Below are 25,305 nucleotides of genomic sequence, written 5' to 3' on the forward strand. Positions count from 1 at the left end.
AGGGCAAGTACCAGTTGATGCTCCAGAGATAGAAATCCATACTGTAACAAGCCTGAAAAACCAGAGCACAAAGCTTAGGGCTACACAACAACTGGAATATGGAAGGAGGGGCACATATCAGGCCCTCCAAACTCTGTGTATGTACTCTGTCCAAATATGTGACTGTCCCTCAAACTATATACTTGAACTTAACAGATCTCACCTACCACAAGGGGTCAGAATTTAGAATTTGAGTTCAGTCATGTTAACTACTAAATTAAAATCAGCACTCCTTGGGGGGTATATAACAAAATCCAGCATCTCCACAACATATCCTCACAATATATGGAATATAATCCAAAATTACTAGACATACGAAGAATAAAAGAAATGTTGCTGGGAAGAGGCAACTGATAGAGCTTGACTGTGAAATGTAGAAGTTGGAATTATTTGCCAAGAATTTTAAAGCAATTATCATAAATAGCATGTAAAAGAAAATATGCTTGTAATGAATGAACAAATTAGAAATCTTAGTACAGAAACTATATAAGAACCAGATTGACATTCTAGAACTAAAGTTATCTGAGATAGTTTTCTAGGTGGGCTTAACATAAGGTTTAAAGATGACAGAAGAAATAGTCATCTCAATTCAATGAACGTGAGATAAATCAATAGAAATTAGAGTCCGAAAAGCAGAGAAAAAAATTAGGAAAAAGTTGTGTTTTGTGAGACCTTATCAAAAGGATTAAGATATGTGTGATTGGAACACCGGGAATATGAGAGAATGGAGCAGAAAGTTTTTTGAATAAATAATAGCTGAAAACTTCCAAATTTATTGAAAGATATAAATTTATAGGTCAAAAAAACTTAGTAAATCCCAAGGAAGAATATGCAAAGACGGAAAATAAAAATACAAAGAAACCACAGAAAGGCTCACCGTAGACACGTAAACTGCTGAAAACTAAAGCTAAAGAGGAAATCTTGAAAGAAGCCATAGAAAGTCACACATTGCATACAGGGGAACAGCAGAAAACTTTGCTAGCATCTCATTCGAAACTGCACGCCAGAAGTCAACGAAACAACTTTTATGTGTTGGGAAGGGAAAATAAAAGTCCACCTAGATTTCTATATCCAGCAAAAATATTCTTAAATAATAAAAGCAAAATAAATTAAAAGCTAAGAAAATATTTTACAGCAAACCTGCATTTTAGATAAAACTAAAGGAATTTCTTTAGGTTGAAGGAAAATACCTGATACATATTTGGGTTTTTAGGATTAAAAGAAGAAATTTCAAATAGTTATATACTCACTCACCTGTTGTTTTTCTCAATTTCTTGTAAGTACATGTGACTCTTTAAAAGAAAACTGATATATAGTTGGATTTATTTTCTACTTAAAGGTAACATACAACAGCTATACCATACAGGACAAACAAATTATAAAATGTTATACAAATCTGTATGGGTACAGGATTCTTAAATTTTACGTAAAGTGGTACAATACTAATTCTTAATCCCTAGGAAATATTTCTAATTCAAATTTAGTGTTACAGGGATTTTATTTAACTTCTTTGACTTTGAATTAGAAATGTCAATATAAGCTAATAATTAACTTTTCTCCTTAAAAAAAATTGTATATTCCCCTAAACAATGTGCTGAAAAATCTAGAAATAACTCATTGTGGTAAACAGTCTGAGTGCCCAGCTTGTATATCTAGATATTATTCTTCCCTAGGGATTCTGTTTTCTTTGGGGATTTAATTTAATTGTGATTTAAATTTTAGGAAACAGTGATGTAGCTTCAATATATAATAAGGTACATTTAAAAGTTTCAGTCCAGTTCCTCCCTCCTTCTCTCTATAGCTTTGCTTTTGCAGAATGATAGACAATAGCCCCACATAGCTATGTAAATTTAAAACTAAAGTTAAAAATTCAGCCTCAGTTACATTAATCATATCTTAAGTGCTCATCAGTAGTCACATGTAGCTAGTGACTATCATATTGTACAGCTCAGAACATAACATTTCCATCACCACAGAACATTTTATTGAACAGTCAGGACTATGGAGCAAGGGTGATACTTTTAAATAGTGTCTGAAGATTATTTGTTTTGTAATGAGTAATCTTAGCCTGGAAATAAAATACGGTTAGTTCTGCTACCAATTTTTTGATTATATGTCTTTGGCCAAGTCACTTCACTTTTCTGGTCCTCAAGTTTTCTCATCTATTAAATGAGAGATTGAATTAACTATTCTTTTAATTACCTCAGTGTTCTGATTTTAGTGAAAATTCTTAATGTGTTTGATCCTCAGAGTTTCTGAGTCTAGTGAACATTTTAAAATGACAAGCAGAAAACTTAGTAGTTACAAATAAGTGCAATTAATACAATACAAACTAAATATACAAGTATTGGCAGAATACAGACCTTCTAGAGGGGGACAGACTTAATTGGAAAGCCTTCTAGAAACAAATGTGGCAAACATTTGAAAGCTTAATGAAGTAGGATAATGAGTAAGTGGGAGGGCAAGAGGGAGCTCGTTAGTAGGATAAGAGGTTTGTGTATGCGGCAGTCACTTGAAGGAGACCACAGGCAGATTTGATTAACTGCAGTGGTGACTTCAAGCTGAAGAAACTTAACGGGGGAATTGAGGCTTTTGACACTGTGAAGAGAAGAAAAGTGTCAATTAGTAAAGTGTCTTGAAAGTCATGCTAAGGAGTTTAGATCTGATATTTAGTAATGGGCAACCACTGCATGCTTCTGCATAGGGAATCCAAAGAATGAACTGTGCTGGAGAAAAATATTCAGATTCTTGTCGATAAGACGAGCAGGAGCTTAAAAATTTCACGGAGAGATTAACTTGGTAAGATTGCACCAGAAAATGAGCTGGTTTTGATAGGAAAAGCCATGGCTTTTTCTAATAACTATATTTAGGTTACTTGAATTTCCAGTGAATGTAGTTAAAGGATAAAGATAGCCTTGTGACCTGAGTGCTGTAATGTATAGAATTTATTATTATCTTGCTCCAGAGCCGCAAAGTATTTTTCTTATATTTTCTTATGCATCAGATATAACAGTGCAAAGAATGAGAATGATGGCTCATTTCATTTTTTGTCAGAACCTAACTTTCAAGAGATATGTGATATTTTAAAGTATTTTCCAGTTCTCATTTATGTTTTGTTACAGTTGTTATGTATTGTTAGTACATGGATTATCGTTGACGTTAACTATTTTGTACTTATCATAGATGCATATATTTCAGTTATATGGATTGATTAGGCTTATTTTAAAAGTTGCCCTTTGCATTAATGACTCTTCCATGGATGTGGTTAAAAAAAAAAAAAATGAACCATTTGAACGATTGGTTTTTTCTCCCCCTCCCACCTCCCCCCGCCCCAGTCTTTTCTAGCACTGGTGAACCTGTTATCTTATCCTGCTGTTTATGAGCTTGTAGGCAATCAAGGTCTTCCTAATAAAGAAGAATATTCTCTTCGTGAAGTCCCAACAAGTGTTATTGTAAGTCATTTTCTTTTAATCTTTCACTTTTATAGTGCCACTTTTTAAGATTTGTAGTAAAAATGCAATTTAACAGAAAAAAGGTATACTAAATCACATTTAAAGACTGTTTGATTTATTAACCTATAGAATGTTAGCTTCTGAATTATCTGTAAATGGAATCTTTGATCCGGCTGTCTAACAGTGGTGGCACCTATTGAAATAACAAAGTTAAGGCTTCCCAACTAGGAAAGAGATTTGGCATATATAGAAGTATGTGTATGAATTATTTTTAGGTGACTTACGTTAATAAATTGTATCCAAAGAGTCCAGTGCATTTTCTGCTTATATTTTAAATGAACTACATATTACTGCCCCATGAGGGCAGTATATACATATTTATTTAATTTGAGACTTATTTTATATTCATACTCCAAGATGGGTAATTTGTTTTAATCATTCAGAGACATTTAGTTCCTCATCTTTGGGTAAGTTTATGAATTGAACACACATAAATATGTGTATATATGCATTAGTAAAGAATTATTTAGTTCTGAAATTCCATTGTTAATCATTACTTTTATTTCTGGTCACTTTGTCCTGTGTCTTGTCTTTTTTTTTATGGTTTTGACATTTTGAATTCTAATTCTTTTTGACCCTAAACATTTTATTTTTTTAAACTTTCTCTACTTTGGGAAATTTTTGATGATTTATATGAATGAAATATAAAGGTAGGTATTTTTATCATTAAACTTTTATATTCTTGAAGTGTTCCAATTTTATCTTATCCTTACTTTATCTTGGCACTTCTTTTTTTTTGTTTAATTTTTAAATTTAATTTTATTTTTGTTTTATACATCAGGTTCTTATTAGTCATCCATTTTATACACATCAGTGTATACATGTCAATCCCAATCTCCCAATTCAGCACACCACCATCCCCACCCCGCCGCGGCCTTCCCCCCTTGGTGTCCATACATTTGTTCTCTACATCTGTGTCTCAATTTCTGTATCTTGGCACTTCTTAAGTAGTTTTGTAATTAGCCATTTATGTGCCTGTCTTCCTTACTATACTGTGAGGGCCTGAAAGCAAGTAGGATATCTTAGTCACATTTACATATAGAACATAGTAGATATCCAGTGAATGGTTTTTGAAAATATTTCTAATATTATTACCTTTATTGAAATCTATTATGGAACACAAGTACAAATGAATTATTTAATCTAGCGCAATGGCTTGGATGTTTGTTCTCAAGTTTTCGTGGATGTTCTACAGTGCATAGTCAGAAATATCTTTCCACTTATGTTAGGATTGGTCTTTTATTTAGTTTTTTTTAATAAATTTATTTATTTATTTTTGGCTGCGTTGGGTCTTTGTTGCTGCGTGCAGGCTTTCTCTAGTTGCAATGAGCAGGGACTACTCTTCATTGCAGTGCACGGGCTTCTCATTGCGGTGGCTTCTCTTGTTGCGGAGCCTGGGCTCTAGGCACGTGGGCTTCAGTAGTTGTGGTGCTTGGGCTCAGTAGTTGTGGCTCGCGAGCTCTAGAGCACAGGCTCAGTAGTGTGGCGCACGGGCTTAGTTGCTTCGTGGCATGTGGGACCTTCCCAGACCAGGGATCAAACCCTCATCCCTTGCATTGGAAGATGGATTCTCAACCACTGGACCACCAGGAAGTCCTGATCCTCTATCTTTGAGATTACTCCTTAGGGCTACGTAGAGCTCTTACTCATGCTTTTTTACAGTTACATAGTACTCTTGTGTGGACGTACTAGAGTTTATTTATCCAGTTGTCTATTGGTGAACGCTTGGTTTCTTTCAGTCTTTTGCTATTATCAATTATGCCAAAATTAATAGCCTTGGCTTATCTTGTGTTTACCAGTATGTCTGTAATTTTTTTTTTTTGTATTGCTGCATAACAAATTGCTACCAACTTAGCAAATTAAAACACCCACTTATTATAGGTCAGAAGTCAAGTACTGTGCACCTGGGCTTTCTGCTCAGAGTATTAATAAGACTGATATAAAAATGTTGGCCAGGCTGAGTGCTTGTCTGGAGGCTCTGGGGAAAAATCCCTGATAACATATTCATTCTTGTTATTGGCAGAAGTCAGTTTCTTATAGTTGTGGGATTGAAGTGCCTGATTTCCTGCTGACTGTCAGCCAGGGGCTGCTTTCAGGGCTTTGTCAGATTGTTCCCTCCATGTCAGCATTGAAGAACTTCACTCATGCTTTGAATCTCTCTGACTTCCTCTTCTGTGACCAGTCAGAGAAAACTCTGCTTTTAAGTGTCTCATGTGATGAGATCAGAGCCACCCTGATAATCTCCTCTTAAAATCAACTAATTAAGGGCTTTAATTACATCTGCAAAATCTCTTTACAGCACTACCTACTGATACATTAGTGTTTAAGGCCTGAGAATCTTGGGGCCATCTTAGAATTCTGCCTACTACTGATTTTTGGGCTGGATTTCTATAAGTGGGATCACTGGGTTGAAAGGTAAATTCATATGTAATTTTGGTATGTATTGCTAGATTTCCAACCACAGGGAATAATCCTTCTGCATTCCCATCAATAAGATACTGTAGTGCTTGTTTCCTGGCAGGCTCATAGAAGATAATGTGGTCAGTGGTTTAGATATTTGTCTGACAGGAAAGAAGTGTTAATTTATATTTTTCTCATTATGAGCAGAGTATCTTTTCATATGTTTAATGTCCATTGACGTTTCTTCTTCTCATAGTTGTCTTTCAACTTATTTTTGCTTTTTTTCTATTTGTGTTATGCTTCTCAATTTTAAGAAATTCTTTATACTTTAAGAATATTTGGCCTTCACTCTTCATGGTTTCCTATTGAATATCTACTAAAATTCTAAGCCCTGGAACAACTTCCAACTTGTACTACTTGTGTATATTAAAGATGAATGACACAAAATATTCTTTTCCTCTGACAGATATATTTTTCAATTGCTTTTCTATTTCTTTTCTGTCTATTTATATACATTGTATATTAGGTTGGACCCCTTTAGTTATTGGAGGAACTCAATTTGAATTAGTTTAGGCAAAAAAGGAATTGACTTACCATCTTGCAATAAAATCAGGGACAAGGAATTGACTTACCATCTTGCAATAAAATCAGGGACAAGTGGAAAAATCAGGGACAAGTTGAATTCAGTCAGGTCGACATCTGTCTCTCTTGCTTTCCCCACCCCCTTTCCTTTTATTGCTCTCCATTTTGACTTTATTGAAAGGCATATACATAGTATAGTGGTTAAGAGTTTGTATTCTGAAGCCAGACTACCTGGATTAGATTCCTGGTTCTGCCTCTTACAAGCTGTGTGACCTTGGACAAGTTTGACCCATTTTCTCCTCTGTTAAAAAGAGGGCAATACTGTTACTATCTCAGGGTTGTTGTAAGAATTAAATGAATTGAATTAAATTAAATATAAAAGTTTAAATCACTGACTGGCAGATAAGTGCTATATAATTGTTTGCTGTAATTATTATTAATATGTTCTTCTGCAGATGGTGTCCTCTATAGGAGAACACACGGGAGGGGACTACCTGTCATTCCATACTGACACATTCACCATCCCCCCCTTGTATTAGTTTCCTAGGGCTACCATAACAAATTACCACAAAGTGGGTGGCTTAAAACAACAAATTTATCCTCCCTCAGTTCTGGAGGCCAGAAGTCTGAAATCAGGGTGTCAACAGGACCACATTCCCTCCAAAGTTTCCAGGGGAGAATCCTTCCTTGCCTCTTCTCGTTTCTGGTGGTTTCAGGCATTTCATGGCTTGTTGCTGCATCCCGCCAATTTCTGCCTCCATCTTCACATGGCCGTCTCCTTTTCTTTCTTAAATCTCCCTTTGTCTTTCTCTTATAAGAACACTTGTCATTAGATTTAGGGCCCACTTGCCTAATACAGGATAATCTTATTCTCAAGATCCTTAATTTAATTACCTCTGCAAAGACACTTTTTCCAAATAGGGTAACAATCATAGGTTCTGGGGATTAGAACATAGACATATCTTTTATTTAGAGGGAGTCACCATTCAACTCACTACACCACCAGAGTGGCGTTTTCCTCTCCGTCCTGTCTATAGACTGAATGTTTGTATACCCCCAAAATTCATATGTTGAAACGTCATTCCCAGTGTGATAATATTTGGAGGTAAGGTCTTTATGGGGTGACTAGTGCCTTATTAAAAACCCTAGAGAAACCTCTCACCCCTTCTGCCATCTGAGGACACAGCAAAAAGATGACATTGTCTGTGAACTAGAAAGTAGGTCGTCACCAGACACAAAATCTCTGGCAACTTGATGTTGGACTAACCAGCCTCCAGAACTGTGAGAAATAAACTTTCTGTTATATATAAGCCACTCAGTCTATGCTATTCTATTACAGCATCCAGAATGGACTAAGACACTCCCCACTGAAAAATCCCGAGGGAGGGCCTTAAAAGACTGAGTTTTGTTCATGGATGTTTATGGACTAACCAATCACAAACCACTCTTAATAGTGCAGGTATAGGAGTATTGGCATTATGGTTGACATATTCCTCACCTTTCACTTGGCCCTTTCTTAAATAAAAGGGATCAGATAGCACAAACACAACCATTGGGACAGTTGTCAACAGAATAGGCACTCAAACATATATTGATTTATAGAGAATGCATATTCCTCTTTGTTTTTCCAGTCTTGGTTTCATTCTGGCTTACTAGATTATTGAACATATTCTCAAGCTAGACAATATGCTTTTAAAAAAGCACAGAGTTTCAGACTCCTTTTTGAGTCCCAAGTCTTACTTGCACTAACTTATTTATCAGAAGCTGTTGCTTAATTTAGGAAACTGATTGCCTTATTGACACACATTGTAGTGCTTAGAAACTGAATTTCTCCATAAGGTGGGCTTCCCGGGAGTTTCCTTTACTTCCCTAAGTGGTGATCTATCAGTGTAATCCTCCTTGAAGAAGAATTTATTTACTGTAACATTTGTTCTCTGAAAATGCATTATCATTGATAGATAGCTGCTATTAGCTTGTTGGTAATACATTCTCTACCTTGTATTCTTACAGTATCTAGTACTTAGATTCAGAACTAGAACTTTGGAGTCACAAGGTGTCATGTACTGTTCTGAAATGAGTGTCCAGCTAAGTAGCAGCCAACAAGGACAGATTATTTAAGATAGCAATCCTTTCATTCTTCATTGTTAGGCAGTTTATTTAATATTTGCTGATTGTAAACTTTGTGCTAATATTATTTACACATTTTACAAGATATTTGTAGAATGGTAAATGCATTCCTAAGTGTTTCATGTAAGCTTTCAGTTGGTAAGTTCATACAAAATCCAGTTTTTACTGTGTCTTGTTTAGTATTTTTCAGATGTGATTTTTAGATCCATTATTTCCTCCTCCTTACAGGCTTATTTCCTGGCCTCTTACTTATTTGATATGTTTGTACTATCATCTACATAGACCTCAGAAAATATGTGACTTTATTCCCTAGCATAACCGTTCTTCTTTTGCCCTATTGGTTACAGAAATATCTTGAATTTAAACTCATGGAAAGTAACGTTTCTTGGTCAGGAAAATGATCAATGAGAGAGGCAACTATTTGCTATGAATAAATTTCTTAGGCCTGAACCCAAAGATATGCACAAAAGCCAGGTCTTATAGAAAGAAAGCCTTTTAGAGAATGCTCAAAATTTTGTGATGGGCTTAAATTGTCAGTGCTTGGGACAATTGATGGCACCTAGGCATCAGGTTCTCTCTGTACTTGCATCAGTGATTTTTAAGCATGGTTACCCATTGCAACAACTTGGGGAAGCTTTCACAAGGACGTTAACGCCAGAATCATACCCCAGGGATAGGGACTTAATTGCTTTGGGATAGAGCTTGGGCAGCTATTACATTTACTTTTTTTTTTTTTTTTCTTTTTCTTTTTTTGGCTGTGTTGGGTCTTTGCTGTGCGTGGGCTTTCTCTAGTTGCAGCGAGCGGGGGCTACTCTTTGTTGCGGTGCGCAGGCTTCTCATTGTGGTGGCTTCTCTTGTTGCGGAGCACAGGCTCTAGGCGCGCGGGCTTCAGTAGTTGTTGCATGCAGGCTCAGTAGATGTGGCTCGCGGGCTCTAGAGAGCAGGCTCAGTAGTTGTGGCGCACGGGCTCTAGAGCGCAGGCTGGGTAGTTGTGGCGCACGGGCTTTGTTGCTCTGCGCCATGTGGGATCTTCCCGGACCAGGGCTCGAACCTTTGTCCCCTGCATTGGCAGGCGGATTCTTAACCACTACACCGCCAAGGAGGCCCTATATTTACTTTTTAAGTTCTCTAGGTGATTGCAGTGTTTGCTCAGGGTTGGAAACCACTGATTTACATGAGCAGAGAATATCTATTAATAAAATCTCAAATAGTTCCTAGATAAAACTATTTAAATCCACTGTTCATGCTTCATATTTTTAGAGTTCATATTTGTTTTTCAAGGTAGTTTACATTTTTAGCAGTTTAAACAGTATTTAACTGGCTGCAATAAGCAGCTTTGGCTAAACATTTGATTCATTTCAGGAATGTTTACAAGTCTTGATGCTCATACCACACCCACACCAATTAATTCAGAATCTCTAAGGGTGAGATTTAGGCTTAATTAAAAAGTTTTTTTAGACAGCTCCCTACATTCAAATGCAAAGCCGAGTTTGAGAACCACAAATCTAAATAAATATTTGTTGATTTGATTTTCTTTAAATGGTTTCAGCCAAGAACAGTCTAACTCTAAGTCTCTTTTACAGGATATTATTGACAGACTTATAATTTTGAATTCTGAAGCCAAGATTCGTTCTTTATTCAACTATGAACAATCACACATCTTTGGTCTAAGGTAAGATGCTGAATTTCACGTGATGTTTTCTTATTGCAAAAACAGTTAAGGATATGTTCTATATACTTTTAAAACGTATTTAAAATAAGCTAATTTTTAAAGCATGTTTAAAGGTAATTTGTCTTCCTGTAATATTACAGAGTAAATTATAGTCATTAGATTTTTACTTTATGGCCTTTGCCACATTTAGGTTCTGTATTATCACAGTGTCTTTCACTTTTGCTCGATTCATTAGAGGCATTCTGTGGACCATTCAGTTTACTCAGGAGTCAACTGGGGCTTCCCTGGATTGGTGTTGGTTTGGACTCCTGCCATAATGTAGTCTTGAAAGAGGCCTAGAAATGGATGATTTATCTTGCCCAAATGTTGCTCCTCAATGTTAATCATACTGTTTAACCCAAGGTTTAAATATTTTCTGGTTGAATTTATATTCCTTAACATTTAAAAGCAGCTGAATTAAAGAAAATTTTCACTTTCATAGGTTCATCATTTCCTTTCTACTAGCAAAGTAACTTTTTCAAGTATGTATGAGGGAGAGGGGGTCAGAGAGAATGTTCTACCTAAGAAATAAAGCAATTACTTTTCTAAAATTAGAATTCTCTAATGGTAGTGTATATTATAAGTCTTAAGCCTTTTTTTTTTTTTTTTTTACATTCATTAATAGCTGAGCTTCATTTTTGGACTTTATAGTTCAAAGAAGGTAGGAAAAAAAGCTGCAGCTATTATAGTTCTTTGTGGTGATATGCTCTGTATCTCAAAACGTACTTTCACATTAAATTTTAACTTTCTGTGAATAGCATCAGATAATCATATAGCAAGCAGTGATGAGGAATTCTGGGGAAAATCTATCAGTAGAATCTCCTTTTGCATAGCAAGTATGTTTCTGAGTTTTCTAATTATAGAACATAGATTTTGGTCTCTTGTTATTAATATGTTGAGTGAATTTTTTTTTTCTGTATGTTTTCTTTCTTTTATAGAGTAATATTTTCTTTGGTGTTCTTCTGGCAAAATATTTAACAGTAGGATTTTAAGTCATGTAAAAAGCAATCCAAGAAATAAAATGCTCCTGGGAATAAAATATATTAATTTGCATAGTGTATGCTTTCTCATAATGTCTAAATGGAGTCATTCTATCCTACACTAGAAAATTTGCCATCCCATTGTTGATGCGTATAATAGCCGTGCGATATAGTGGTCAGCAACATGGACTCTGGAGTCAGTCTACCTACTGTTTACTAGTTTTGTGAAGTGAGATCTCAGTTACTAATCTGTAAAATGGAGGATAATTATATACTTTTCCTCACAGAGTTACCATGAGACTTACATATGAAAAATTAGAAGGGCTTATAGCAGTGCTTGGCACATAGCAAGCACTATAAAAATGTTAGTAATAGATATAAAGTAGCAGTACTTCAAGTGTTTCTTTATATCTGTCTGCTTGCTGTATACGGTTTTTGAGTTTTACTTAGGAAATAAATTGACTTCATTTTTTCAGTATCTCAGTAGTCTTCCACATCTGCCAAGAAATGTGCTGTCTACAATATCAGCATTCAGACAAAGAAAATGACAAAACCACTTTTTGAGGAAAAGTTTGTATTTTAATTTTATGTGTCTTCACAAATTTTTCTTTGACAAGAAATTTCATGGTATTTTGAAGTCCATTCTTATAATACTCAGTTGTATTTTTAAGTTATGCATCTCAAGTTAACTTTCATTTTTTAAATGAAACTTTCATTTTTCGATGAAAGTTTACTTTCATTTTTTAAATGAAACTTTCATTTTTTGATGAAAGTTTACTTTCATTTGCCTACTATTTCAGTCTAGCATTGGTCACTGAGGTCCAGTGGTGATAATTTAAATCATAGCTTAGTATTATGTAAATCTTGTGTTTCTATGTATTTCAGATTTTTGCCTGTATCATTTTCTTTCACTCCCACAGTTTTTTGTTTTTAATTGTACCGTTCCCTCCCAGCAAATCATCTCATTAATGTGTTTGATTTCTACATTTAGCATTGCTTTGTTCCATTCACTTTATTTTTTTTCCCCTTGCTTCAAAAATCTAGACTAGCATGATGGTAAGTTTGATACAATTTCTTTAGGTTTACCACAGCTCTTAGATGAGGCTAATTTGGGGCTTAAGGAAATGTGGATTTTCACATTCAACAGCATCACATTCTATTTAAGTGTCTGAATTTTTATTTGCCAGGATCGTCTTACAAATCTTATATTGTAAATGACTAATATACAAGAAGGTTGCTCCTTTGATTAGCCCTCCTATCCTCTTTGTTTCCAGTTCCAACCTGTCCTTTTCTACTACTGGTATCAGTGTGCAGACATGCCTTCACATGTCCCACTTTACAATGAAATGAAACAAAACACACGCACAAAGAAACTCCTCGACATCACATCTCTCTGCAGTCACTGTCCTATTTCTCTGCCTCTTGCAGCAAAACATATCTATACGAACTGTCCCTACTTGCTCACCTCTGCTTACTCCTCAGCCCCCTTAGATTTGACATTGACTTCACAGTTCTGTCAGAACTGCACATCCTGCTCATCTCAAGGTCACTTATAACTTTTATGCTGATGAATCTAGTGGATTCTTCTCTTGATTCTCATCTAACTGTAAGTAACATTTGACATAATGGGCCATTTCTATGTGAAAGTTCTTGTAGCTTCTGTGATACCACTTACTCCTATGGCTGCAGTTTCTCCTCCTTTTCATTCTCTAAGCAACCTCTGAATGTTAGAATACTCAGGGCTTGGTCCTGGGTCCACTTTTTTTCTTTACACTCTGCCCCTAGTTCATGCACTTACTCCTTTGCCTTTAAGTATCATCTGTATGCCAACGGATGCCCCAATTTATATCCCCAATCTAAACCATCATTCTGAGCTACCAGACTCATATATATGACTGCATCCTGATATCTCCATTCATACATTTCTCAGATATCACAAACTTGTCTAAAATTGAACTCTTGGGTCTCCTCCCACAAAAACAAAACAAATCTTTCATTTCCATCTCATTAAGTGGCCCAACTATCTATTTAGTTGTTCAATCTTGAGTCATCTTAACTTTCTTTCTTTGTGTTTCAAACAATAATTTGTCTTTATTATAAAGAAATTAACCAATGCAGGAAATTAAATATAACAAATTAAATGAAATTCCTCCTAACTCTGAAAGTGATATTATTAACACTGAGGAAAATCATTCTAGATGTCTTCTATGCATATACAGGCAGAAGAATAGCTATATGGAAATATTTTATAAAAATGGAATCATAATATAGTTTCTATTTTAAATTCTAAATGAATTTTATAGAAAAGGAAAAGAAACCCTAGTGAAACAGAAGGAATTGCTGAATTTCAAATAGCTGGTTTTTCACTCCAGTAGTAATTATTTCCCCAGCATTTCCTCAGAGGTTAAGAACAAAGATTATATAAAACACTGCAAGTGGTTTGAGCATTATAATTCACTTTTAGACAGTATGCTCTGTGCTGCATGTGGGGGATGTAATAATGTGTGAATATGATGTGGTTCTCATTCTCTTTAACCTGGCTACCTAGTGAGGAATTGGATTTTAAGATAATGAAAAATGTGAGGTAGTTAATGCAGAGGAGAATAGCATCTTTATAAAGCTCTCCATCTTCCCATTTTAAATAACTGGCAATTCCAGACTCTATTATGGGCCTTTCAAGGAGCTCCAGAATATCTCCACTTTTCCTGTGTATAATATTTTCCGCCTTCCTCAGCCTGAACTAATGCTCTGAGTAGGTTAGACTTATCTCCCTCAAGCACAGTGTTTATTATTGCCTCTATACCTGTTTGTCTTGAATATTGTCTTCACTTTTGCTGTCTTTGTACAAATTTGGATCATCCTTCAAGACAAAGCTTGCTTCATGAATTACTTTCTCCATGACTTACTATAAGAACACTCTGATAATTTTCCTGAATGTCCTTTGACTTTTTGGTCATTCACACATTCTTTTTTTTAACAGATTATTTTAAAGGATTTTCTTTTTTATTTATTTATTTGTTTATTATTTTTGTCTGTATTGGGTCTTCGGTTCGTGCGAGGGCTTTCTCCAGTTGCGGCAAGCAGGGGCCACTCTTCATCGCGGTGCGGGGACCGCTCTTCATCGCGGTGCACGGGCCTTTCTCTATCGCGGCCCCTCCCGTTGCGGGGCACAGGCTCCAGACGCGCAGGCTCAGCAATTGTGGCTCACGGGCCCAGTTGCTCCGTGGCATGTGGGATCTTCCCAGACCAGGGCTCGAACCCGTGTCCCCTGCATTAGCAGGCAGATTCCCAACCACTGCGCCACCAGGGAAGCCCGTCACACATTCTTAATTTTATTTCTATCTCTGACTAAAACTTAAACTTCCCAAGGGAGTATCATTTTCTTTTACTTTCATGTCCACCACATTTCCAAGTACTTTTTGGTTATTTGTTTAACATTCATTTGCTAAATCTCTTGATTAAAACAGTTGCCTGGAAACTTTTTTAAAGAAAGTTGTACATTTATTGTATGCTGGGTGCAAATTATTTTCTTGAACACCTGTCTTTTAAGGGCACTAATTAAGGCACAAGGAGGTTTTTGTCCTCAATAATTTGAGCTGTAATTAACATGACATTAATTTCAGGTGTGTAACATAATGAGTTGATACTTGTATGTATTGTGAAACGGTCACCACAGAAGTCTAGTTAAGATCATCATCATACATAGTTACAGGAATCTTTTTTTTCTTGTGATGAGAACTTTTAAGATTTACTGTCTTAGCAGCTGTCAAATACGGAATAGGCTCTTCACCCGTTTTGCCCCCCACCCCCCACCCCTTGCAATCACCAGTCTGTTCTCTGTATCTGAGCTATTTGGTTTTTTTAATTCCACATGTAAGTGATCATACAGTATTTGTCTTTCTGACTTATTTCACTTACTATAATACCCTCAAAGTCCATCCATATTATTACAAATGGCAAGATTTTGTTTTTTATTGCTGAATACTCTCATTATATATACCATATTTTCTTTATCCATTTTTTTCATCAATGGCAGTTTGTTTCATGTCTTGGCTACTATAAATAATGCTGCTGTGAACATGAGGGTACATATGTCTTTTTGAATTAGTGTTTTCATTTTCTTTGGGTAGATACCTAGAAGTGGAATTGCTGGATTCTATGGTAGTTCTGCTTTTAATTTTTTGAGGAACCTCTGTACTGTTTTCCATGACGGCTGTACCAATTCACATTCCCACAGCAGTGCACAAAAGTTCTCTTATCTCCACATCCTCACTAACATTATTTCTTGGTGTTTTTGAAAATAGCCATTCGAACAAGTGTGAGGTGTTCTCATTGTGGTTTTGATTTGCATTACCCTGATGATTAGGGATGTTGAGCATCTTTTCATGTACCTGTTGGCGATCTGTATGTTGTCTTTGGAAAAAAGTTTATTTAGACCCTCTGCCCATTTTTAAATCAGATTTTTTTTTTTTTTTTTTTTGGCTATTGGGTTATATGAGTTCTTTATATATTTTGGATATTAACCCCTCATCACATATATGATTTGCAACTTTTTCTCTCCCATTATGTAGGTTGCCTTTTCATTCTGTTGATTTCCTTTGTTGTGCAGAAGCACTTTAGTTTCATGTAGTCCTGCTTGTTCATCTTTGCTCTTGTTGCCTTTTCTTATTGTTGTAATATTCCCCGGAAACTTTTGATGTTGCTCAAGGCTTAGCAGTTTAAGATTTTCTCAACCACCTGTAGGTTAGAGGAATTTTATACTCTTCCCTAGAATATTTTATTTCAGTATGAAAACTGTATATCTTATAGAGAAAGAATTACATCATTATTTAATATTAATAGTTTTCTTTATATCAAACTAAAAATTAAGTTTTAGTTATAGACTGTAGAATTGCTTATTTTTAACATCTTAAATCTTAGGTAGTCATTCTTAATTATACACATTAAAATTTAATATGGTTAAAAATGTTAATATAGTTCTCCTAAAACCTATTACTTCTTTACTTGAAACCCTAATGTGACCTATTTGTTAATTTTCTACAAAGCAAAACTCAGGAATCTATACTTAAAGAATAGCCTTTAAAATTAATCATTTGCTGTTTCAGTTATTTTATATTTATCAATCAGTAAGTTTTATACATAGTATAATGAACAGTTTTATGTATAACTAACTTTGTAAAAAGTTTGACCTGCAAGATGACTTTAAGAGGAAAAGTGAAAAATACATATTTGTTTTTCAGTTTAGAAACAGCCTGGTTATCTTGAACATAGACAAGTGTTAATATTCCATCACAACAAATCGCCAAATTATTTATTTCCAGTGACCCAGATGCTAACTAGAGTTAAATCTTATTAACACTGGTAATAAGAAATAATTTTAAAATTCTCTTGTAATCTTTTTTTAACATTGGAAGTTAGAATATAATATGACTACAAAACTATCCACATTTTGGATTTTGGATATACACACATGCACATATCCAATGTTTAATTTTATTCTATTAAGTTAATTTAAAGAAAATAATCAAATGGTCTGTTGCTAATCGAAGATATCATAACTGATTCAGAATTCTTACTTAATCAAAGAATTCCTATTTATATAGAATAATTGGAATATAATGAAAACAAAAGAAAACAATACTCATTATCCTCTTAAGGGAAAACTCATACCTCTTAAAGACAACCACCACTAGCCTCTTCATGCCTATATTTCCTTTGGCTGAAAATACTTTTTTGAAAAATGTGCTTATTGTTTTTAAACTGCCTTAATTATTTTAAATTATTCTTTCATACCTATAAGTATTTATCTATATCGTAATTTTAAAGGACTAAATAATATTCCAGTACATGGATAAATCCCACCTTTCTGTTTTTCATACATGTAGCTTATTTTAATTTTTTTTAATATACATCTTTATAAATATCTCTCCGTAATTATTTCTTTGAAACTAATTTTTAGAAATGGGCTTGCTTAGTTCAAGTGTAGGCATATTTTCATACCTTATGTATTTCTATCTGCTCTCTTTCTATGATTCATTTTACTTCTCTGTACCATTTTATATTCTACCCACTTTCGACACTTTTTCCTTTCATTTGGCTCATTCATTGAGAAAATAGTTACTGAATTCCTACTAAGTGCTACACTGCTGTATATGGTCTGCTGGGGAGAATTCTATGACTTTGGTAAAAAGGATTCCAGAAATAAAGAGACCAATCATTTTTGTTGACTTTTCCTTTTCCACTACTTACTTTTCCAACTGAGTTGTAGAGTATGTCTTTTTAGTCCTTTTTCCATTTTTTTTTTTTTCCACAGTGGCTTCAATTTTCACTTCTTTACTGGCTAACCCTATATCTGTGTATCTATCCCTAAGCTTTCTCTTGATCATATGTCCAAATTTTATTGAACATTTGGCTATGCATACCACACAAGTTCAGCAAACTTGTATGTTCAAAAACTATACTCTGTTGGTACTTACAGAAGTCTGAACTAACTACCAGCTTCAGGAGATCCCAGAGCACTTTCTGAAACTGAGATATGAATTTGGTACATAGCGCTAGGGAGCAGGCTCTCCACAGCCCCTGCTCACTCTTTGCTGCTTATGTAGAGTTTTATTGGCAAACTGACCCTGTTCTGTTTTCTACTCTTCAGATATGGTTATAGGTATCAGAAACTTTAAGCTTCAGATTTGGAGGTGTGGTTAGTGTGTGTGTAATTCCTGTCTCATTCTCGTTTTTGATCAGCATGCAGGGAATTGGTATTGCATTTTTACTAGCTCGTTTGTGTGTACTAATCAGAAGGAAATCTTTTGTATTGGATTTTTGTATCGTTTGGTTAAGTAAAATATACACACATGATGTATTTGATTAGAGCTTATAAAAGTATAACATGGAATTTATGGTGATGAATACATGGAAGTAATTAAACTGTTATTAGATATGTGTTGTTTCAGTGTATTCAAGGAAGAAATACTAGGAAAAAGTGGCAGGGTGGAGAGAAGAGGCTTATGACTGCAAGCATGAGGTAAACAAAGAACATTCTTGGACTTCATTCAAGTAGAGATGATAGCTAAGAGTAAACTTCACAGAACCATTGCAGTAGCCTGGACAAGTGCCCATCTGCTCACATTAATGATATGATGATGATAATTAAAAACTGACATACAGGACTTCCCTGGTGGTGCAGTGGTTAAGAATCCGCCTGCCAGTGCAGGGGACACAGGTTCCAGCCCTAGTCCAGGAAGATCCCACATGCCTCGGAGCAACTAAGCCCATGTGCCACAACTACCGAGCCTGCAGCCTAGAACTCGCAAGCCACAACTACTGAGCCTCTGTGCCACAGCTACTGAAGCCCACGCGCCTAGAGCCTGTGCTCTGCAATGAGAAGCCACCGCAATGAGAACCCTGCACACCGCCACGAAGAGTAGCCCCCGCTCGCCGCAACTAGAGAAAGCCCATGCGCAGCAACGAAGGCCCAGCGCAGCCAAAAAAAAAAAAAAAAAAAAGTGACATACAAAGAATATAGTAATTAAGAACAGAGAATTCTTCTGGTGGTGAGATTTGATTTGGGTTATTAGCCAACTCATGGGGGGTCTACCATATTCAGGATACATTCCAAACCAAGTGAAAAGATTAGGCCCAAATTTCAGAGATTGTTTTATTCCTTGAAACAGTTCAAATAAACATTCATATTAAGGAGACCCTGATTTTCACTTCCAGAAATGAATTGAAATTCAGAGATGTTTGGTTGGATTTTTAAAATAAATTTCTATATACCATGCATTATAGGCACAAATTCTTTTAAACTTTTGAATATTATAATGTGTATTAACTTGGCATTATCCTGCCTCAAGTGCCACAATTTCTGACTTGAAATTCTAAGAACTTATTTGCTATCTGCATCTAATCTTACCTGAAGTGATGAGATTCTTTGTAGTCTTTATTTAGCCTGCCTAATTTAAATATCAATATATTTTGCCAAAGAAATATTAATATGCTTGATTATGAGGTATTGCTCTGGACTCTATGTATACTGTAGTTGCTAAATGCATAAGAATTTAAATTCTTGGTCCTAAGATTTATGGATAAAGAATCATAGACCTTTGCATCATGACTCCGCAATTTTTAAGTCACTGAGGGTGAAGGGGAGGAAGAGGTAAGGGAAAGGAAAATTATAGTGTGTGTGGTATTTGAAAATCCAGCTTTGCAATGATGTAAAATGCCCATTTCCACGAAAGTGGGGCCTGTGGCTCAGCTGCAGAATTCTCACTATCCTGACTCATTCAGGGCAAATGGACTCTCCTCAAGTCAGCCCTCACAGGGAACCTCACAGAGGCTCACAGTATGGTTAGTGTGAGCTGGTTCACCTCATAGCTTGATCCCATTGTTAACAAAAACAAGCTGGCCTAGTTATCTTTGATTATAACTAGATTATGCTAATGGTACCTATTCAAGGGTATATTGATGTCTCCTGGTGAGCATCAGCACTTTATGCATCTGTGTGTAGTGATAAATCAGATGTCTGTAATTTATTTGGGGTTATAGAATGATACATATTAAGAGCCTTTTTTATCCAGTGCATAAGAATCCTTTAATTAGTGTGTTTATATGTTATAATATTACATAAAACATAAGAATATCTCAAAATTTACAAGGTCAATATAAAGTTAATGTTTTATTCTTAATAAGTATATAACAACATATTGTTATCTGTTAAGAGCAGTAACCAATTATAGTCTTTTTTTTTTTTAAAGGCTCTTTTTTTTTTTAAACTTTGGGTTTATTTATTTATTTATTTATGGCTGTGTTGGGTCTTCGTTTCTGTGCGAGGGCCTTCTCTAGTTGCGGCAAGTGGGGGCCACTCTTCATCGCGGTGCGTGGGCCTCTCACTATCGCTTCCTCTCTTGTTGCGGAGCACAGGCTCCAGACGCGCAGGCTCAGTAGTTGTAGCTCACGGGCCCAGTTGCTCCGCGGCATGTGGGATCCTCCCAGACCAGGGGTCGAACCCGTTTCCCCTGCATTGGCAGGCAGATTCTCAACCACTGTGCCACCAGGGAAGCCACCAATTATAGTCTTAATGTTTAGCATTCAGTCCTGCAAGTTTTAGGATTCTGGTAACTCTGGTTAACAATTCTTTGCCCTGGAGTTCTGACTGAATGAATATACTTAAGGTTTGTTTTGTTTTTGTTTTTGTTTTTTTTTCCTTCAGAATACTTCTGTTTTTGTAGGTCAGTAATGCCAGTTTCCTATGGTTAAACCTAAATCCTTTCCTCAGGAGGAATTTTATTTCAGGTTTCTAGTGTAGACAAACTCATTAGAAATGTTAAATTGGCATTTAAATTTTTCGTAACTTCTTTACCCAAAACATTTCTTTATGACCAAAATTAAATCATATTGATTCAGGTACATTACAGGTAAAATTTAACGAGGTGAAAATAACTTTCTTAGAAAGATGATTTAGAGCTTAGAAAACAAATATTTAATTATTTGAGCAGAAGCAAAGGACTGAGTATAAGTCCAGATTCTGTGCAGCTTAACTTCACTTTCCAATTCCAGCAAAGAGTCTATGTTTATCTTTTTTATGGCAGAGCAGCTGGAGAAGATATTAGTTCATGGTCTATTTGATACCTACCAAACACTATTTTTTGTTTATTTAAGACAATAAATGTATATAGTTTAAACAGCCAGAGAGAATGGGAAAGGTTTTAAGAATGCAGAATAAGTAATCCTCTACTTATCCTTCTCCCACTCCTCAGAGGCTGCCACTTTCAAGTCCTTGAATTGTTTCTTTTGGTAATCACCTCTAGATTTTTAAATAACATGCTTATACTATGTCTTGATTTTTGAAATTTAGATTTGATCTCTTGTCTTTTTTGAATACTTCTAAAAATTTTATTTATTTATTTATTTGGCTGCGTTGGGTCTTAGTTGCAACACTTGGGATCTTTGTCGCTGCGTGCGGGATCTTTGTCGCAGCATGCGGGCTCTTTAGTTGCAGCATGTGAACTCTTAGTTATGACACGTGGGATCTTGTTCCCTGACCAGGGATCGAACCCGGGTCCCCTGCCTTGGGAATGCGGAGTCTTAGCCACTGGACCACCAGGGACGTTCCTGATCTCTTGTCTTAAAGAATTTCGAGTCTTAAGACTTAGGTTTTCTCTGCTCTCCCTCTCTCCCTGCTATATAGTTTCATCACAATCTTGATTAAATCACTTTTGAAAGTTTACATTATTGTGTCTATATAAATATTATTCATTTATGGGCCAAGTAGTATGCTATGACTATTTCCTTTTTCCTACTTTATTTTTTCTGAAGTTAACAATTGCATGGCTTTTTCCCATTTGCTTCATTTTCTGTGTATCTACTAATGTATTTCCAGACTGTCCTAAAAAAAAAAAAAAATACACTACCTCTGCTGCTGCATAACACTTGTATAGTGCTCATTATGTCCCAGGTACTGGTATTAGTTTCACATTTAAATCTCTTAATTTTAGAACCACCCTATCAAATAGATACTCTAATTAGCTTCATTTTTTAAAATGACTCAGCTGAGCCACAGAAGTTAAGCCTTTTAAGATGACACACCTAGTAATTAATGAAGCTGGTGTATGGACCCAGATGGTCTGGTTCCAGAGAATATAATGCCTGACCCATACATTGAATTGTTTTACAACAGGCGTCCACAACCCCTGGTACCGGTCTGTGGCCTGTTAGGAACCCGGCTGCACAGCAGGAGATGAGCAGTGAGAGAGCCAAACTTCATCTGTATTTACAGCTGCTCCCTATCACTCGCATTACTGCCTGAGCTCCGCCTCCTGTCAGATCAGCGGCGGCATTAGATTCTTATAGGAGCTCAAACTGTACTGTGAACTGTGCATGCGAGGGATCTAGGTTGCACGCTCCTTATGAGAATCTAATGCCTGATGATCTGAGGTGGAGCTGAGGCGGTGATGCTAGCGCTGGGGAGCGGCTGCAAATACAGGTTATCATTAGCAGAGAGGTTTGACTGCACAGAGACCATAATAAATCAATTGCTTGCAGACTCGTATCAAAACCCTATCAGTGAGTGGCAAGTGAAAACAAGCTCTTGGCTCCCACTGATTCTGCATTATGGTGAGTTGTATAATTATTTCATTATATATTACAATGTAATAATAACAGAAATAAAGTGCACAGTAAATGTAATGTGATTGAATCATCCTGAAACCATTCCCCACCCCCGCCCCCCAGTCCATAGAAAAATTGTCTTCCACGAAACCAGTCCCTGGTGCCAAAGAGGTTGGGGACCACTGTTTTGCAACATAAATGTCAAGGGCCTTATAACCATTCTGCCCAATTATATTTTATAGTCTCAAGGTTTTTACATTCTTGAAGGCAGGGACCATGTCCTGTTCATATTTGTGAATAATAAACTAAAGGACATCAGGTAATATTTTATCTTTTTTTTCTTATGTCACATGTGTTTGTACTGGAGGATCTTTTAGCCTTATATATCAGCCTTCCTGGGATTTCCCTTCACCATCATCCTGGGAATTGCTTCTTCTCTCTTCTGAGTTGGATTCTCTTTTACCTGGGATTTAATTTCCTATTTCTTGGTTTACTCCCATGTTTTGATGGAGATAACTTTTTCAGAAAGGATTGTGGGATGGAGATATCCACAATATAATGTTGGGAGCTACAAAACAAATGGGTAAGTTGTAACTGATTTAGTAGGTCAGCAAAGCTAAAAGTATGAATGCCCAGAAGCAACTTTTTATCACAGTATTCTAGAAATATTAGGAATTAGAGACACCACTGAAAATGGAGATGAAAATAGAGGATTAGGTGTGAAGGTCTAAGATTTTCAATAATAGGATTAGTTCAAATAATAAGATTTAGATATGCCCTCACATTCTCTCAATTCCTACCCACTCAGCCTAGGTTACTGTTCTTCCCAACTTCGGCAGAACATTGGAGGTTTACCTTCTGAATCAGAGACAAGCGCAGCTAAGGGAAGGGGTATTGTGTTGAAAAAGATTAAATGTTATTATCTGTCAGTTCAAGAGATATATTATCATTCAATTTCCTCTCCTCCCCAAATTTGTTTTTCTTAGCATTAATAAGGCATTATTTTTCCATCTGCTTAGTTTTTCCCAATGTATCTACCAGTAATTTATCTCAAGATTTTTTCTACAAAAGCATAGTAATAATAATGTCAAATACAACAGTGCTTACTGTGTGTCAGGTATTATTCTAAGCACTTGGAGGATTGGTTTAAGAAAATTGGTGGAAGAGGTATATAGATGATCCTCTGAGAATACACTCAGATTGAGGGAATATTTTTGACTCATGTCAATGCTCTGATCTCTCCTTCTGCAAAGGAGGTAAAATAATCCCTTTTGTTTGGGTCAGCCTCTTTCCTCAGCTACCCTAGTGCTTACTCAGCTGGGCTTATGAGCAAAGTAGCCATGGTGGCAGGGGCTGGACATTGTTTATCAAATAAGGATCATAAAACAGGAATATTTATTTTACAAAGAGAACATGGATTTGCTCCAAAATGTTAGAAGACCATGTGTGTATCTTGTATTGCCCCTTGCTAGAACCTCCGTATAGTATCTAATCAGCCATTAAGTTTGAACATTGAATCTACTGGATTAAAGGCTCAAGTGATAGAGGTTCTAGATTTGGAGCCTGCCTCATATCTTATTCTAGCCTCTAGGTCACATAAAGTTGATAGTTAGGGGTTACTTGATATAAATCAGAGAAGCATACCCAAATATTGTAGGTGTTGCTTCTAAAACTCACAGAGGCTAAAATCATGCATTATGTCACTTCCTTGGTGGTAAATAGTATAAGATTTAATAATACATCATGTATATTACACGTGATATCTTGACATTCTAGGCCACTAGAACTCAGAAACTTCACTGAGATGCCAATGAAATGTCCCAGTTTTTTGGATCTCTCACTCTCTGGCACACCTATTTTTTTTTTTTTTTTTTTTTACTAAAACATGTAGAATGCCAGCTACTTCCTTTTCACCTAGGTCCAGTTAACATATCATCAGTAGAGTAGTTTTTCATGATGACCTGAGGGATGATATGACAATCAAGGCTGCCCTGGACTAAATTTTGATAAAATGAAAGATGTATTACTGTCCATGTTGGGTGAAAGCAGACTGCTCCTGGTATTCACATTGGCCAAATTAGCAGTATCTTCTCAGTTAGAGGCTTTGTTAATTTACTCTCGTAAGGAGACTTCATCCTGATTATGTCTTTTGTTACATATAATGAACAGATACACTAAGGCAGGAGACATGTGCAGACTGAGCAATGCAGCATAAAATGTCTAGTAAAGATAGGGACTTAGCCTTCAGTGCCTGAGGTGAGATGAGAAAGCTGTTATTAGATGTCATCAATAAACCTGACTCAAATAAGGCAGTAGATTTGATTGAATATCACCACAGGTATACAAATGCTTTCATGGAGTTACTACAGGGGCCTGGATCCTTCCCCACTTTAAATAGTCATGTCATGCCTCCAAACGCTTTGCTGTAGGCAGACAAACTCTTATGTCTTCACCACCTTCAAACAGCAACACCATATCCCTGAGTGCTAGATTGTTTGGGTTCCCGGGAACCATAAGGCTATAATAGTGTGGGTAATATTTCCACATGCCTCCAAAAGCTTTGCTATAGGCAGACAGACTCTTAGGTCTTCACCACCTTCAAACAGCAACACCATATCCCTGAGCGCTAGACTGTTTGGGTTCCTGGGAACCATAAGGCTATAATAGTGTGGGTAATATTTGCACATTGCTTAGGATTGTATGAAATAGAGAATGAACAGCTAAGGTCTGTGATTACTGTCTGTCTTTTGGTGTACAGAAACTTCTCTTATTTTGATAAAAGTAACCTATAACGCCTAACAACCTAAGGGGGTTTGTGCCTGGGGTAGGTAGACTCCATCTAATTCTAACT

The 25,305-nt window shown here is 36.0% G+C and overlaps 1 protein-coding gene across 3 annotated transcripts in view; it reads left to right on the forward strand.

Moving 5' to 3' along the window:
- The window catches only part of TBC1D32 (TBC1 domain family member 32), a 190,395-nt gene that overhangs the window by 91,668 nt on the left and 73,422 nt on the right, over nt 1-25,305 (forward strand). For all 3 annotated transcript variants that reach the window (XM_007190776.2, XM_057528103.1, XM_057528104.1), the window contains 2 exons: nt 3,375-3,491; nt 10,244-10,332. In XM_007190776.2, the coding sequence (XP_007190838.2) occupies nt 3,375-3,491; nt 10,244-10,332 (206 nt within the window). The remainder of the gene's footprint in view (nt 1-3,374; nt 3,492-10,243; nt 10,333-25,305) is intronic.

Source organism: Balaenoptera acutorostrata, chromosome 14 (assembly GCF_949987535.1).
Source record: "Balaenoptera acutorostrata chromosome 14, mBalAcu1.1, whole genome shotgun sequence".
In the NCBI taxonomy this organism is placed as follows: Eukaryota; Metazoa; Chordata; class Mammalia; order Artiodactyla; family Balaenopteridae; genus Balaenoptera; species Balaenoptera acutorostrata.